At 54.4% G+C, this 12,689-nt stretch overlaps 1 protein-coding gene across 2 annotated transcripts; it reads right to left on the reverse strand.

Annotated features, from left to right (window-relative positions):
- Window positions 1–8,325: 8,325 nt before the first annotated feature.
- On the reverse strand, window positions 8,326–12,275 carry LOC117011328. 2 transcript variants are annotated; one of them, XM_033086678.2, is made up of 9 exons: window positions 11,722–12,275; window positions 11,289–11,476; window positions 11,062–11,199; window positions 10,671–10,785; window positions 9,700–9,855; window positions 9,438–9,539; window positions 9,102–9,204; window positions 8,838–8,893; window positions 8,479–8,553 (listed from the first exon to the last, which is right to left on the reverse strand). In XM_033086678.2, the coding sequence occupies exons 2-8, from the start codon at window positions 11,420–11,422 to the stop codon at window positions 8,874–8,876; spliced, it is 768 nt and encodes a 255-aa protein (XP_032942569.1). In that variant the 5' UTR covers window positions 11,423–11,476; window positions 11,722–12,275; the 3' UTR covers window positions 8,479–8,553; window positions 8,838–8,873. The 2 variants fall into 2 exon arrangements, with proteins under 2 accessions (XP_032942570.1, XP_032942569.1); XM_033086679.1 differs by lacking the exons at window positions 8,838–8,893; window positions 9,102–9,204 and having other exon boundaries at window positions 8,326–8,553.
- Between the last annotated feature and the right edge of the window lie 414 nt (window positions 12,276–12,689).

The following is a 12,689-nucleotide window of genomic DNA, read 5'->3' on the forward strand; positions in this document are numbered from 1 at the left end:
ATGTTCTGATATTTAGCTGTAGGTTTGAATAAACTGGTTTTCACTACATCTTTAACATTTCGATATTTTTAACTGTATATATTTTATTTTGATGATATGTTTTGCATTTTTTCTTAATTTTAAATAAACTAAATATTTAAAAATACAGGCAGAGAATCTGAGACCAGGACCTGCTAGTCTAGAGGAGATGTACTGTGGTTATGGGAGTGCAGCTCACTCAGTGTGCCAGTGTCTCACCATATCCTTTCCTCGCTGGGCCTCTCCTCTTCCTCTTTTGCCGTGTTTTCTTTGTGTCATTTATGCTGCTGTTTGTGACTTGGCAATCTAATGGGACCACTCAGTGATATGTTTGGGGGACAGTGGATCCAACAGATCCAGTAAAGTCATAAGTTTTCAACCTGGATGTATTCTGTGCTCACAAAAGGCCTGAGCAAGGAAACAAAGAGAAGTGTGCCCAAATCCCAAAGCTTTGCTCCTTTGCAATCTCACACAGATCTGGCTCACAGATGTGTCTATAGTAAGACAGATCATGGGAAAAGATGCACTGCTTTGGAAAAGACATTTGTATGTATATTTACCCAGGGCAGCAGTCCCACAGAGTTTTTTGTGACTTGTTTGTAGAAGGATGAGTGGACTGTGAGGCCAACAAGTGACAAGGGTTCCTCAAATCTATTTATACTCCTGGGTAGCTGTCCTGGTTTAAAGGGACAGTATTGCCAGGAAAAAGCAAGAGGTTTTTTTCAAAAAAAAAACCAATGGATAGTGAAAATCCCCTCCCTCCCAGTTTACCATAATTTGGAAATTCAGGAACTCTCAGGCAAAAGGTATGGGTTTGGAATAACAGTTCATTACTGATACATTTACAAGACAAAAACAGCATCAGCTATATGAAAAAAAAAACAGTGACAGAACAGAACGAAACTCAGTCTCAGTCCCTTTTTCCAGTCACAGATGCCCTTCCTCTTCCGCACAGTCGCGATGGAGCAGGGCAGGCAGCTTCTCAGTCGTGGCTGCTGCAGGAGTAGGAGAGCGAGGCGGCAGCGCCGTCCCAGGTGGGAGAAGGGTGAGGGAAGAACTGCTCACCGTGGGCGTCCCGGTTCTCAGCGTTGTTCTCAGAAGCAGGAAGCTTTAGCAGTCGGAGTCCAGGGGCCTGGTCCCACTACGGAGAAAGCAACCTCTCTCCCCGAGTTTGGCCGGCGAGCTGTGAGTGTCCCCCCACCCGCCGAAGGACAAAGCAGCACTCCACCTTCCGCAATCCAAAAATCAGGGCCAGCCCAGCCATCCCTTTGTCTTGAGCACTTAATGGCTAAAAGGGCAGCCGCCCGGCCAGCTTAACATAATAATGGGAAAAATTTCTAAACCTCCCCAGCCCACAACAGTAGCCTTCAGCTCAGAGCTGTGGGATAATACCCTAGTTCATCCCACACACATTCTGCCTTCAAGAAATCCTTGGCTTGGCTTGTTAGAGTGAAATAAATAGAAGAGTAATAAAATGGACAATTAAACTTGTCACTTTGGAATGACTCTTCTGCTTTCCAATGTACAAAAAAAGTGTTTGAGATTGCTTAAAAATTCACAGGCAAGTTTATCAGGAAGAAACAGATTGAATATTAAGCAAAGCTGTGCAGAATTTGATGGCAAAATTCACACTATTACTTGCTAGTCAGTTAAGGCAGGGGGACACCTGCAGCCCACGAGTCCTCACCTCTGCCACATGTAGATTCTCATCGTGGCAGTGGATGAAGAGTGGGAGCAGACTGTGCTGCACATGTGGCTTCAGGCTTTCTTTCCTTTTCCATTAATAAATCCATCAACTCTTGAAAGGCAATCTTTGAACACAGCTGCCCCTAGCTATCATCCTGTGTGAAAGGAAGGAAGAAAGACCTAAGCATTGGTTCCTTCAGGTCCACCTGGGCACCACCATTGAAATTCCCAGGGCACAAAGTGTCTGTGTTGCACCCGGTGCCGTGGCCTGGGGCACAGAGCCTCATGCTGTCAAAGAGTGGCAGGAGGGCGTCAGCCAGCTGCAGGGCGATAGGGTTGTGTTAGGGGCACCATTATACAGGAAGAAACATAAGAGTACATCCTGACCACAAAGCTATTATTTTCCTGCAGGAGCTCCACAAGATTTTCAGTCAGGCTCCACATTTTTTTTTGCCTGTATGGAACACAGTTCTGTGGAAGGCTACCCTGCTGCTGCAGGGCCTAGAGGCCAAAGGCCTGTCCCAAAGAACTCAGGCAGCTGAACCGGGAGGCAGGAGAGCTGGGAGCAACTGCCCCAGCACCCGAAGCCCAGCCATGCCCAAGGGACTGCATTCCCCAGCCTGACGCTTCTGGCAGGGCTTCAGCAGCTGCTCCCTTCTCACCATGGGGGGATTCGTGGGGCCAAGCACCATGAGGCCTCTGAGGGCCAGGTGATGCCTCTCCCTGCACTCGCTCTGCAGGGTCTTTGTCATGATTTCCAGGAGGCTTGGCCCATATTCAGTCACATTTGAGCACTGCAGGACCTGAAAGACACAGGGCAGTGACAGGAGACCGAGCCCACAGGAGCCTGGAACCACACAGGGCTGGGCCCAGACAGCAGCACAGGGCACGGGCACCGTGCAGAGAGCTGGGAGGCAGCTCAGCGAGACAGCGCTGGCCATCAGGCTCACCTCCAATAGGAATGCCAGGGCAGGGAAATCCCAGAATGGCATCTCCATGCTGAGCAGCCTGGGCAGGTACAATGCAATCCCAGAACACAAGGGTATGGATGAACAGCACATTGCTCTGAAAGGAGGAAAAAGGAACCAAAGCCTGAGTCAGGAGAAAAAATCTCTCCCACAATCGACTCACACAGTTCTGGTCTTTCCCCACCATCCTGCAAGGGAATGTGGGCTATTTGGGAGGCAGCTTCTTGTGGGCACCTCCTCTCCCCGCATTTTCCAGTCTGCTTGGCCATCCCTCGGTGACAAGGCCCTCTGGCTCATGACCACAGGCACTGTGTGGGGCTCCCCGGGCACAGAGCACAAATGCTGGGTGCAGTGGAGAACAGGGATCTCACCTGGCCAGCAGACCCATGGCATAGTGGTGGGTGTCAACACAGAGCAGCGTGTCCCAGCCACGCTTGCGCTCCATGGCCATCACCACATCCTCACACTGGAGAAAGCTGAGCAGGGACTGCAGGGTCCGCACTGCCAACCTGTGTGCAGAGCAAAGCTCAGGTCACGCTGGGAGGACTGGCTCCTGCCCTGGGGACATGGCAGGGACAGAAGGACTGGGATGGAGAACCTGTTGGGGCGGTGGCGAGGCCGTGTTCTTCTTGGCATCCCTTCTGCAAGATCTCGACCTCCTCTGGCATATCCAGAGTGCTGAAGAACACTTGGAAGAGCAGGTGCACAAAGAGGCAGGGGAAATACATCATCACCGTATGTGGGACACAGGGAACCTGGAGGATCTTCCACATCACCACAGTTGCCTGCAAAGGACAAAGCACCCCGAGACAGCACTCAGTGCAGAGGTGTCCGTGCGGCAGGGCCTGAGTGAGGCAGGGAGAGGCCAGGGGAAAGGCAGGGGGAGCACTGGGTCTGGTGCTGCCCCTGAAGCTGCCCCTAGGCCAGGATTCAGCCCAGCACCTGAGGCTGGGAGATGCAGTGGGGAAAGGAGGGTTCCAGAAACTCACAGCCAGGGGAAAAACACCCGTTGTGTCCCCATCAGAGGTGCATGTGCTGGGCCCTGGCCAGTCTACCAGCACATCCAGGAGTATCTGCATCACTGCCTCCACAGTCCTGCTCGAGGACATGATGGTTGTCCACATGGTCATTGCAGCTCTGTGGGGTCAGAGCTCTGTCTCAGGGCGGTCTCAGACACAGCACCGTGGCCTGAGCAGCAGCGGGGACCTGAGCCCTTGTAACACATGCGTGATTTCTGCACCAGGTCCTCATGAGGCTCAGGGGCTGGTCATTTTGGATGAAGGCTCAGAAGTCTTCCTCAGGCTTGAACTTTCCACCCCTGCTTCCTGGGCAGGCTCTCTAGGATTGTCTGCTCAAATAGCCAGTGGTTAGCTTTTGCAGTTAGCTTGTTCTGCTCAATTTGCTGATTTTCAAAAACTGCTTCTTTCACATGCCTTATTACAACATAACTCCTTCTTTCTGCACAGGTACAGCTTTGTGGAGCTCAAGCATTATCTCATTGCCTAGGCACCAATTCTGCCCTTTCTTTTATCCTTTGCAATTTATTTTGCAACTACAGTCTTAGTGTGGTCTCAAAATACCTGCTTCAATCCTTTCTCTCATTTTATTTTGTTCCCATTCATGGTACGTGATGGCAGTTTGTTTACAATACCATACAGAACATTTGCTTGTCATGCAGGTTCCTGAGATTGGTATTCCAATTCCTAAAATTCCTACAGAATTTCAGATTAGGTAGCCAAGATGTTAGAAATGCCCACAAATGTTTACTCCAAGATGCAATGTCTTTGGTCATTTCAGGGAGTACTTTTGCATGTTGCCAAATGCTATGGATATCCTCTGCTGTTTGCACTGACTGATCTATAGAAGTGCAACAACTGGTATAAATTAGAATACAAACTCCTCCCATTTGGCTGTTACCATATCTAAAACCATGAGGTTTTGAAAGACTACTTCTTTTAGTGAGTTTATTTAAGTTTGTAGTCTTAAGGTATCTGTTGTTGAATTAGCAATCAGTTCTATTTTGGCTGAGATGCTTGAAATGGCCTTTTCCAGTTGTGCAATTTCTAAATTTGGGAGGAATGCCCTAACAAATCTGTGAAACCTGGTGCTGTATCACACCAGTGGGTTATTGGGTGCTGTTGTAGTCTGTTCTTCCATAGTTCTTGAACACCACCTGCAATTTCATTAGTTTGATTTGTAACCTACAATTGAGGGAGAAGGTATCCCACAGTACATTGGCCAGTCCAGTAACCTGGTAATTGTTTTCATCCTATTCCATTCCCACAAAGGCACCAAGATGCATCAGGAAGGTCACAGCTGGTGTTAATCCTCTCAGACTCACTCCTGCTATGTCTATCAAGAAGACAGTTTGCCCATGTAGGCTGAGTGACACTGACCCACCCAGTTGTGTTACCAGAAAAGTTGCTGAGATTTGCTCCAGAGTTGTTCAGCCCTGTGTATGTGAGTGACTTGTTGATAGGTAGTAATGGGAAAAGGGATTTCCCAAGGAAGATCCTGCCTGTCTGCATTGAGCACTAGTGTGGTGTAAGCTCTGGGGGTTCAAATGTGACCAATTGCTTGATGGTGCCCCTGTTAAGGGAAGGTTCCACTGTTGCACCTCTCTGCTAAGCCAGCAATCCCTGACTCTGATATAATTAGTTGTGGTTCCTATTAGTGTTACATGGCTGATAACATCGAAGGCAGGGACAGTACAATCAATGAAGAGGACACTGAAATGCAATATGAATTTAATGGTTTATGAGTGAATTTCAGTTTTAGTCCATGATCTCCAACAGGTTTGGTCTTTGGACTTGGTGGCCCATGGCGTTCCCAAGGCTTTTCTTTTGCATGTGCACTCATGGCCAGACCATGGGACTTGCCTGCCTGAATCATTTATGAGGAGTCTCCTGTCCCTGTGGCAGGAGCCCTCAAGACCAGAGTGCTGGACTTGCTGTCCTGCAGCCTTCCTGAGGCTTCTCTGTCATGGGTGTCTTCAAGGCACAACTGCACGGCTTGTTGCCCCACAGCTTTTCTAAGGCATCTCTATTTAAGGTGCCCTTGAGGCCAAACTGTGACATGGTGGGCAGATTTCTCAGCCTGCTCAAAGTGTTCAGGGGAAAAGAAAAGAAAGGCCCTGGAGTTTCTCCAGCACAACACCCTGAAGAGCTGGACCAGTTCCAGCCAATGGAGGATGGTGAGTGGCAGAGCTGGGCACAGGGCTGATAGCTGCCGCCAGCTTGGTCCCATCCCATCCCATCCCATCCCATCCCATCCCATCCCATCCCATCCCATCCCATCCCATCCCATCCCATCCCATCCCATCCCATCCCATCCCATCCCATCCCATCCCATCCCATCCCATCCCATCCCATCCCATCCCATCCCATCCCATCCCATCCCATCCCATCCCATCCCATCCCATCCCATCCCATCCCATCCCATCCCATCCCATCCCATCCCATCCCATCCCATCCCATCCCATCCCATCCCATCCCATCCCATCCCATCCCATCCCATCCCATCCCATCCCATCCCATCCCATCCCATCCCATCCCATCCCATCCCATCCCATCCCATCCCATCCCATCCCATCCCATCCCATCCCATCCCATCCCATCCCATCCCATCCCATCCCATCCCATCCCATCCCATCCCATCCCATCCCATCCCATCCCATCCCATCCCATCCCATCCCATCCCATCCCATCCCATCCCATCCCATCCCATCCCATCCCATCCCATCCCATCCCATCCCATCCCATCCCATCCCATCCCATCCCATCCCATCCCATCCCATCCCATCCCATCCCATCCCATCCCATCCCACCCCTGCAATCCCTGCCCTGGCTGTGGATGGCTTCACTCCCTGTGTGGACGAAGGGCAGTGTGGGCAGAGCACACACAGATTTCAGGGACTCATGTGTGGGCGATTCATGGCCAGCACCTTGTAGCTGATCCCGTTGGCCCTTCCTCTCTTGTGGCCATGGCAAGAGCTGGCTGGGATGGCCCTGGCAGGAAGATCTCCTTGGATTCCCACAGATCTGGGCTCTGATCGTGGCTCGGTTTCTCTGTCTCCCAGCCGTTCAAGCTCTGAGGAGAGATGACAGCCCTTCCCAGACAAGCACAGTTGTTCAACAGCTATTCACTGAAAGAGCTGCAGAGCCATGCTCATCTGCAGGCTCCGAAGAACCAGCATCCCATTAAGACCTCCAGGTGCCGTGGAAGATGAGGTTATGAGACCAGAAGAGACCAGCTGGAGCTGCAGGCACGGCTGAGCGTGTGGAAGCTCACATGGCTTCAGCCCTCTCCCTGCTTGTAGACAGTTCTCTTCCTCCAGCCTTCAGACACTGCCCATCCTTTTTTCTTCACTACTCCTCCTTTTTGACTTCTCCCTCCTTCCATCCCCCAGATTGTGCCTATCCCTTTTTTCTCTTCCACCTTACTCTGTCTCTTTTGACCCCTCCCTCCCTCCAGCCCAGAGACTATGGCCATCCCTTTTTTTTGCCCTCCAGCTCATCCCTTTGTTTTTCCTTCCATCAATAAACAGTTTGGCCTCTCCACTTTGCCTGCATCTCTTTGGGGCTCAAGCGGCACAAATCCGGAGCCCTGGGACACACAGGCCCCTCCTGCTGTTCTCTTCCATGCTGTGTTTTGTGCAGAGACACTGGAACGAGGGCAGGGCTTCACAGAGAGCTTTGGGTGTGCCAAAGAGCACATGAAGCAGCAGCACAGTGCCCGAGACTTGGATGCCTGACCATGGCAGTGTCCGGAGTGCTGTCAGGCAGTGCCGGGATCCTGGATGCGGTTCTGGTCCCCACAAGTGAGGAATTGCAGCCCCTGCCTCAGACCCAGTCAGAAAGCCAAGCAAGTGAGACCAGAGGGAGGGCACCCTTCTAGTCTCTCTTGGGCATGGCTGCAAAACAGCCCCTGCTCCTTCACTGGGAAAGCGCCAAGGCAGCTGGGTGTCAGGAGCAAGGCAGCTGCCCAGGGGTTGCCTATGGCCTCTGACACTCAGATCCTCAGGGCTTCCCACTGCCCTGGCCCCTCAGGTGCCTCCTGTCCCCATGTAGCCTCCTGGCACCCACTCCCTCACACATCCCCCTCATGCCTTCCTTCTGCCTTGTCCCTTCAGGGCCTCCACAGCCTCATCCCTTCAAGGCCTCCCAGCACCTCATCTCTTCACGGGCTCCCCCAGCCTGGCCAACCTGCCCGGCAGCAGGATGATCCCAGATCCCAGAGGAGCGCAAGAAGCACCACCGAGCCCTCAGCAATCCAGCCACTAACACCTGGGCAGGAGGACACCGATGGCACTTCCTGGCTGGGACAGGGGTCGTGGCCATCTCCAGGCACCGGTCTCACAGGGATCCCTGCAGCTCCAACCCCTGCCCACCTGTTCTGTCGCCAGCACAAAGGCTTCAGCAGAACCACCAAAGGCCAAGGGGCTTCTGTCCAATTTCCCTGCAACACTGCACACACGGGCAGTTTGCTGAGCACAAGCACCCTTCTCCCCCTCTTTCCTGATGGCCTGCAGACCCTGGCAGTAAAAGAAAGACCCTGGGAGTCTGTCTATTCTAACACATCCTTTATTTAAATACTAAGGCAAAACAAAAAGAAGAAATTAGCAATCTTGAGGAAAAAGAAAATCCCACTGGCTCAGGTGGCCCAGCAGACACCACTCCCCCAGATCAGCCCTCCACAGATCTCAGGCAGCACAGCCAGCTGAGGCCCAAAACACGAGACCGTGTCCTCCATGCCCGGTGCAGCTGATCTTGCAGTCTCTGGAATATGGAGATTGGAGGCTGCTCTACTGCCCTCCGGATGAACGAAGATTCAATTTTTAGGCTTCCAACAACAATGCTGGTGCCTTCCATGTCTTCAAGGGCTGGAAGAGAGAAGAACAGAGATATGGTCAGATCCCACAATTTCGATGACACAATTGAGGTCCCTGTGCCAGGGTCATACCAGACAACTCTAGCCATGGCCAGTAGGGAGCAGGGACCAACGGGATCAGCCCGAGGCTGCTGTCCACGAATCCCCCACGTAGCCCTGAAATCTCTGTGTGCTCTGCCCATGCTGCCCCCCATCCAGAGAAGGAACAGAGCCCTCAGCAGCCGGGGCAGGGACTGTAGCTCCTCCTGCCAGGCCCCGCTGACAGCCTTCACTCACCCTGATTGAGCACCTGGAGCTTTTCCTTTTTCCCCCTCAGGTACCGCCCGGCCATCCTGGGAAACACAGAGCCTGTCACGGCCCCAGTGGCACAGCTCCCTGCCAGCAGCGCTGCCAGCCCTGTGGCCACTCACCCTCCTGGCCCGGCAGGGCTCAGCCCGGGCCCTTGCCGCATGCTGACGCCTGGGCCCGGATGGCGCTGCCGGGGCAGCAGGCGGGGCTGGGGCCGAGCTGCGGCGGGACGGGGAGGGAGCCTGGGCTCACCCATGAACCTGATGGCCGCCTCTCGCAGGGGCTCCTGTGGGCTCTGCAGGTATGGCAGGGCCTGGTGCAGGTGCTCTGCCGCTCGGCTCCTGTCCTCGGCCAGCTGCAGAGAGCGGCGGCAGGGAAGGGTCGGGGCGGGCTCTGCCCCTTTGCGAGGCACTGCCCGGGGCCGGGGCCCCATGGGCACCCAGTTCTGGCCCACAGGAGCCTGGGGAAGAGCCCGTGCGGCCCCTGGGTCAGCACTGGGCAGGGCCACAGCTGCCAACCGCACACAGTGAGCACCGCGGGCAGGGGGCTTTCTCCAGGCTGAGCCTGCCGCTTCCCGGCCATCCTTACCAGGCACTCGGCAAACTTGGACAGCTGCTCCTTCTTCACCAGCTGCTTAAGAGTCCTTCTCTTCAGGAACTTGGCCACACAAATCAGCGTTTCCTGAGAGGCCTGGAGAACAGCAGAGATGCGGAGATGGTCCCACAGCCCAGGGCACAGGACCCGCGTCCCTGTGCCAAGGCCTGGAGGAGGCTGCAGCCCACCAGGCACCAGAGCAGGAGGCAGCTGAGCCCCCTGCCAGGGGGGACACCTGCAGCCCACGAGTCCTCACCTGTGCCACATGTGCATTCTCATTGTGGCAGTGGATGAAGAGTGGGAGCAGGCTCTGCTGCATGTGTGTCTTCAGGGCCTTTTTTACTTTTTCCAGTGGAAGAGTAACCAATGCTTGGTAGAGTAATATGGACACCTGCTGCACCTGGCTATTGGGCTGTATGAAAGAGAAAAAAAAATCTCAGCATCGGCTGCCCAGGGCTCAGCTGGGTACTGGCCTGCAAATGCACAGGGCACAAAGTGTGCGGGCTGCACCCAGTGTCTGTGGTTTGGGGCACAGAGCCTTACGTGGTCAAAGAGTGGCAGGAGCACCTCAGCCAGCTGCAGAGTGATGGGCCTGGGTATCAGCGTGTCATTTTCCAAGACTATAAAGCTGAGTACTATGATAGTCATCCTGACTATCTCCCCATCTGTGTCCCGCAGCAGCTCCACAAGACTTTCAGTCAGGCTCCACATGATTTTGGTCTATGCAGAACACAAGTCTGTGAAAGGCTATCCTGCTGCCTCAGGCCCCAGAGGCCAAAGGCATGTCCTGAAGCACTTGGGCAGCTGAACCGGGAGGCAGGAGAGCTGGGAGCAGCTGCCCCAGCACCTGGAGCCCAGACAAGCCCAAGGGACAGCTTTCCCCAGTGCAGCTTCAGCCACTGCCCCCTTCTCACCATCGAGGGATCATCAGTGAGCTCAAGAAGAGCCCTGAGCGCCAGGTAACGCCTCTTCCTGCACTCGCTCCGCAGGTGCCCTGACAAGATTTGTACGACACATTTACCACTGCGTTTGCTCAAGTCCTGGTACTTCAGGACCTGAAAGGCACAGGGCAATGACAGGGGACCTGGCCAGCAGGAGCCCAGAACCACACAGAGCTGGGCCCAGACAGCAGCGCAGGGCACAGACACCATCCCAGGCAGCTGTGGCTACAAAAGGGCAGAGAGCTGGGAGGCAGCTTAGTGAGGCCATGCTGGTCATCAGGCTCACCTCCAATAGGAATGCCAGGGCAGGCAGATCCCAACGTGGCTCCTGTGTACTGAGAAGCCGGAGAAGGTGGCGAAAGATCCAGGAATGCAAGTGTAGGGAGACACAGGACATCTCCCTGGCAGGAGTAAAAGTAACCAAGACAGTGAGCCAGGGTGACAAACCTCTCCCAGGACTGGCCCCAAGAGGTCTGGTCTTTGCCCAGCATCCTGGAAGGGAGCCTGGACCATTTGGGAGGCAGCTCCTTGTGGACACCCTCCTCTTCAGCCTTTTCCGGTCTGCTCGGCCATCCCTCGGTGACAAGACCCTCTAGCCTGTGACCACAGGGACTGTGTGGGGCACCCTGGGCACAGAGCACAAATGTCAGAGGCGCTGGAGAGCAGGGGTGTCTCACCTGGCCAGCAGAGCCGTGGCATGGTGCTGGGTGTCAGGAGACAGCAGCGCGTCCCAGCCACACTTGCGTTCCATTGCCATCACCACATTGTCGTACCACATTTGGCAGAGCAGGGACTTCAGGATCTCCACTGCAAACCTGTGTGGAGAACAAAGCTCAGGTCATGCTGGGAGCACTGACTCCTGCCCTGGGGACATGTCAGGGACAGAAGGACTGGGATGGAGAACCTGTTTGGGCTGGCAGCAAAGCCGTGTTCTTCCTGGCATCCCTTCCAGAATTTATCGATCTCCTCTGGTGTATCTAGAGTGCTGACAAGCACTTGCAAGAGCAGGTGGACAAAGAGGCAGGGGAAAAACATCATCACTGTATGTGGGACACAGGGAACCTGGAGGATCTTCTACATCACCACAGTTGCCTGCAAAGGACAAAGCACCCCGAGACAGCACTCAGTGCCGAGGTGTCCATGCAGCAGAGCCTGAGCGAGGCAGGGAGAGACCAGGGGAGACACAGGGGGAGCACCGGGCCTGGTGCCCCTGAAGCTGCCCCTAGGCCAGGATTCAGCCCAGCACCTGAGGCTGGGAGATGCAGTGGGGGAAGGAGGGTGGAGAGCTAGTGGAGAGGCTGCCTTGGGGTGAGCAAAGGCCAGTTCCAGAAACTCACAGCCAGGGCAAAGACACCAGTTCTGTCCCCGTCAGAGGTGCATGTGCTGTGCTCTGGCCAGTTCCCCAGCACATCGAGGAGTCTCAGCCACGCCGGCTTCGCGGTCCTGGGCGAGCACAAGATCGTCTTCCACATGGTCATTGCAGCTCTGTGGGGTCAGAGCTCTGTCTCAGGGCAGTGTCAGACACAGTACCATGGCCTGGGCAGCAGTGGGGACCTGAGCTGGCTGCCAGCTCTCCCTCTGCTTCCTTCCCCTCACCAGGCAGCCCAGCCCAGTGGGGGACAGGCCCTGAGGGGCAGGGAGGGAGCATGGCAGCAGGCTCGGGGGCTGACATGGCAGGGCTGGGAAAGGGAGCAGCCAGAGGGCCCTGGGACTCTCTGTTGGTCAGACACCTGGAACAGGCAGTACAGGGTTATGGGCTGGTGAGCCCTGATCCCTCTGAGCAGGTGGGCCCCATACCTGTCACACGATGGGGCCACACGCAGGAGAGTCATCACCACATCTGTGGGCTGTGCCTCAGTGAGTTTCAGCAGTGTCCTGCCCAGTCTTTTTATGATTTTCTTGCCTATGAATGACCACAATGTTTTAATCTGAAAAGACCTTAAAAGGACACAAAAATCTCCCAAGATGAGACCTGGAGGCATCAAGCACGACCCATAGAGACTGGGGGCCCTGGGCTCAGTGCTGTGAAGACTGAGGACTGAAGAGGAGTGGCCTGAGAGGGCTTGAAGGGTGGTTTCAGAGATGGTGGAGCTCTTCTTCATTGTATGAAACAGACTGAGAAAGAAATAATGCCACATAGATCATCGGGGAGGTCCAGACTGGACACAAGGAGAATGGAATTTCTGTCCCAGGGCAGGACTGTGGTGTAATACGTTCCCCAGAAGCCCAAAGCCCACAAAGCCCAAGGCTTTGTGTGGCCAGCCAGAGGCAGGCAGGACACAGAGCTGTCAGCAAAGGAAGGGCC

The sequence above is a fragment of the Catharus ustulatus genome, unplaced genomic scaffold, assembly GCF_009819885.2.
Source record: "Catharus ustulatus isolate bCatUst1 unplaced genomic scaffold, bCatUst1.pri.v2 scaffold_109_arrow_ctg1, whole genome shotgun sequence".
In the NCBI taxonomy this organism is placed as follows: Eukaryota; Metazoa; Chordata; class Aves; order Passeriformes; family Turdidae; genus Catharus; species Catharus ustulatus.

What these genes read in the sequence shown, in the direction of transcription:
- LOC117011328 (XM_033086678.2), bottom strand. Translation starts at nt 11,422, where the DNA reads ATGATGTTTTTCCCCTGCCTCTTTGTCCACCTGCTCTTGCAAGTGCTT. An exon ending in CCCTGGCATTCCTATTGGAG is followed by an intron (nt 9,856 to 10,670) that starts GTGAGCCTGATG and finishes TCTTTCATACAG; the next exon opens with CCCAATAGCCAGGTGCAGCA. An exon ending in CCAAGTTTGCCGAGTGCCTG is followed by an intron (nt 9,205 to 9,437) that starts GTAAGGATGGCC and finishes CGCTCTCTGCAG; the next exon opens with CTGGCCGAGGACAGGAGCCG.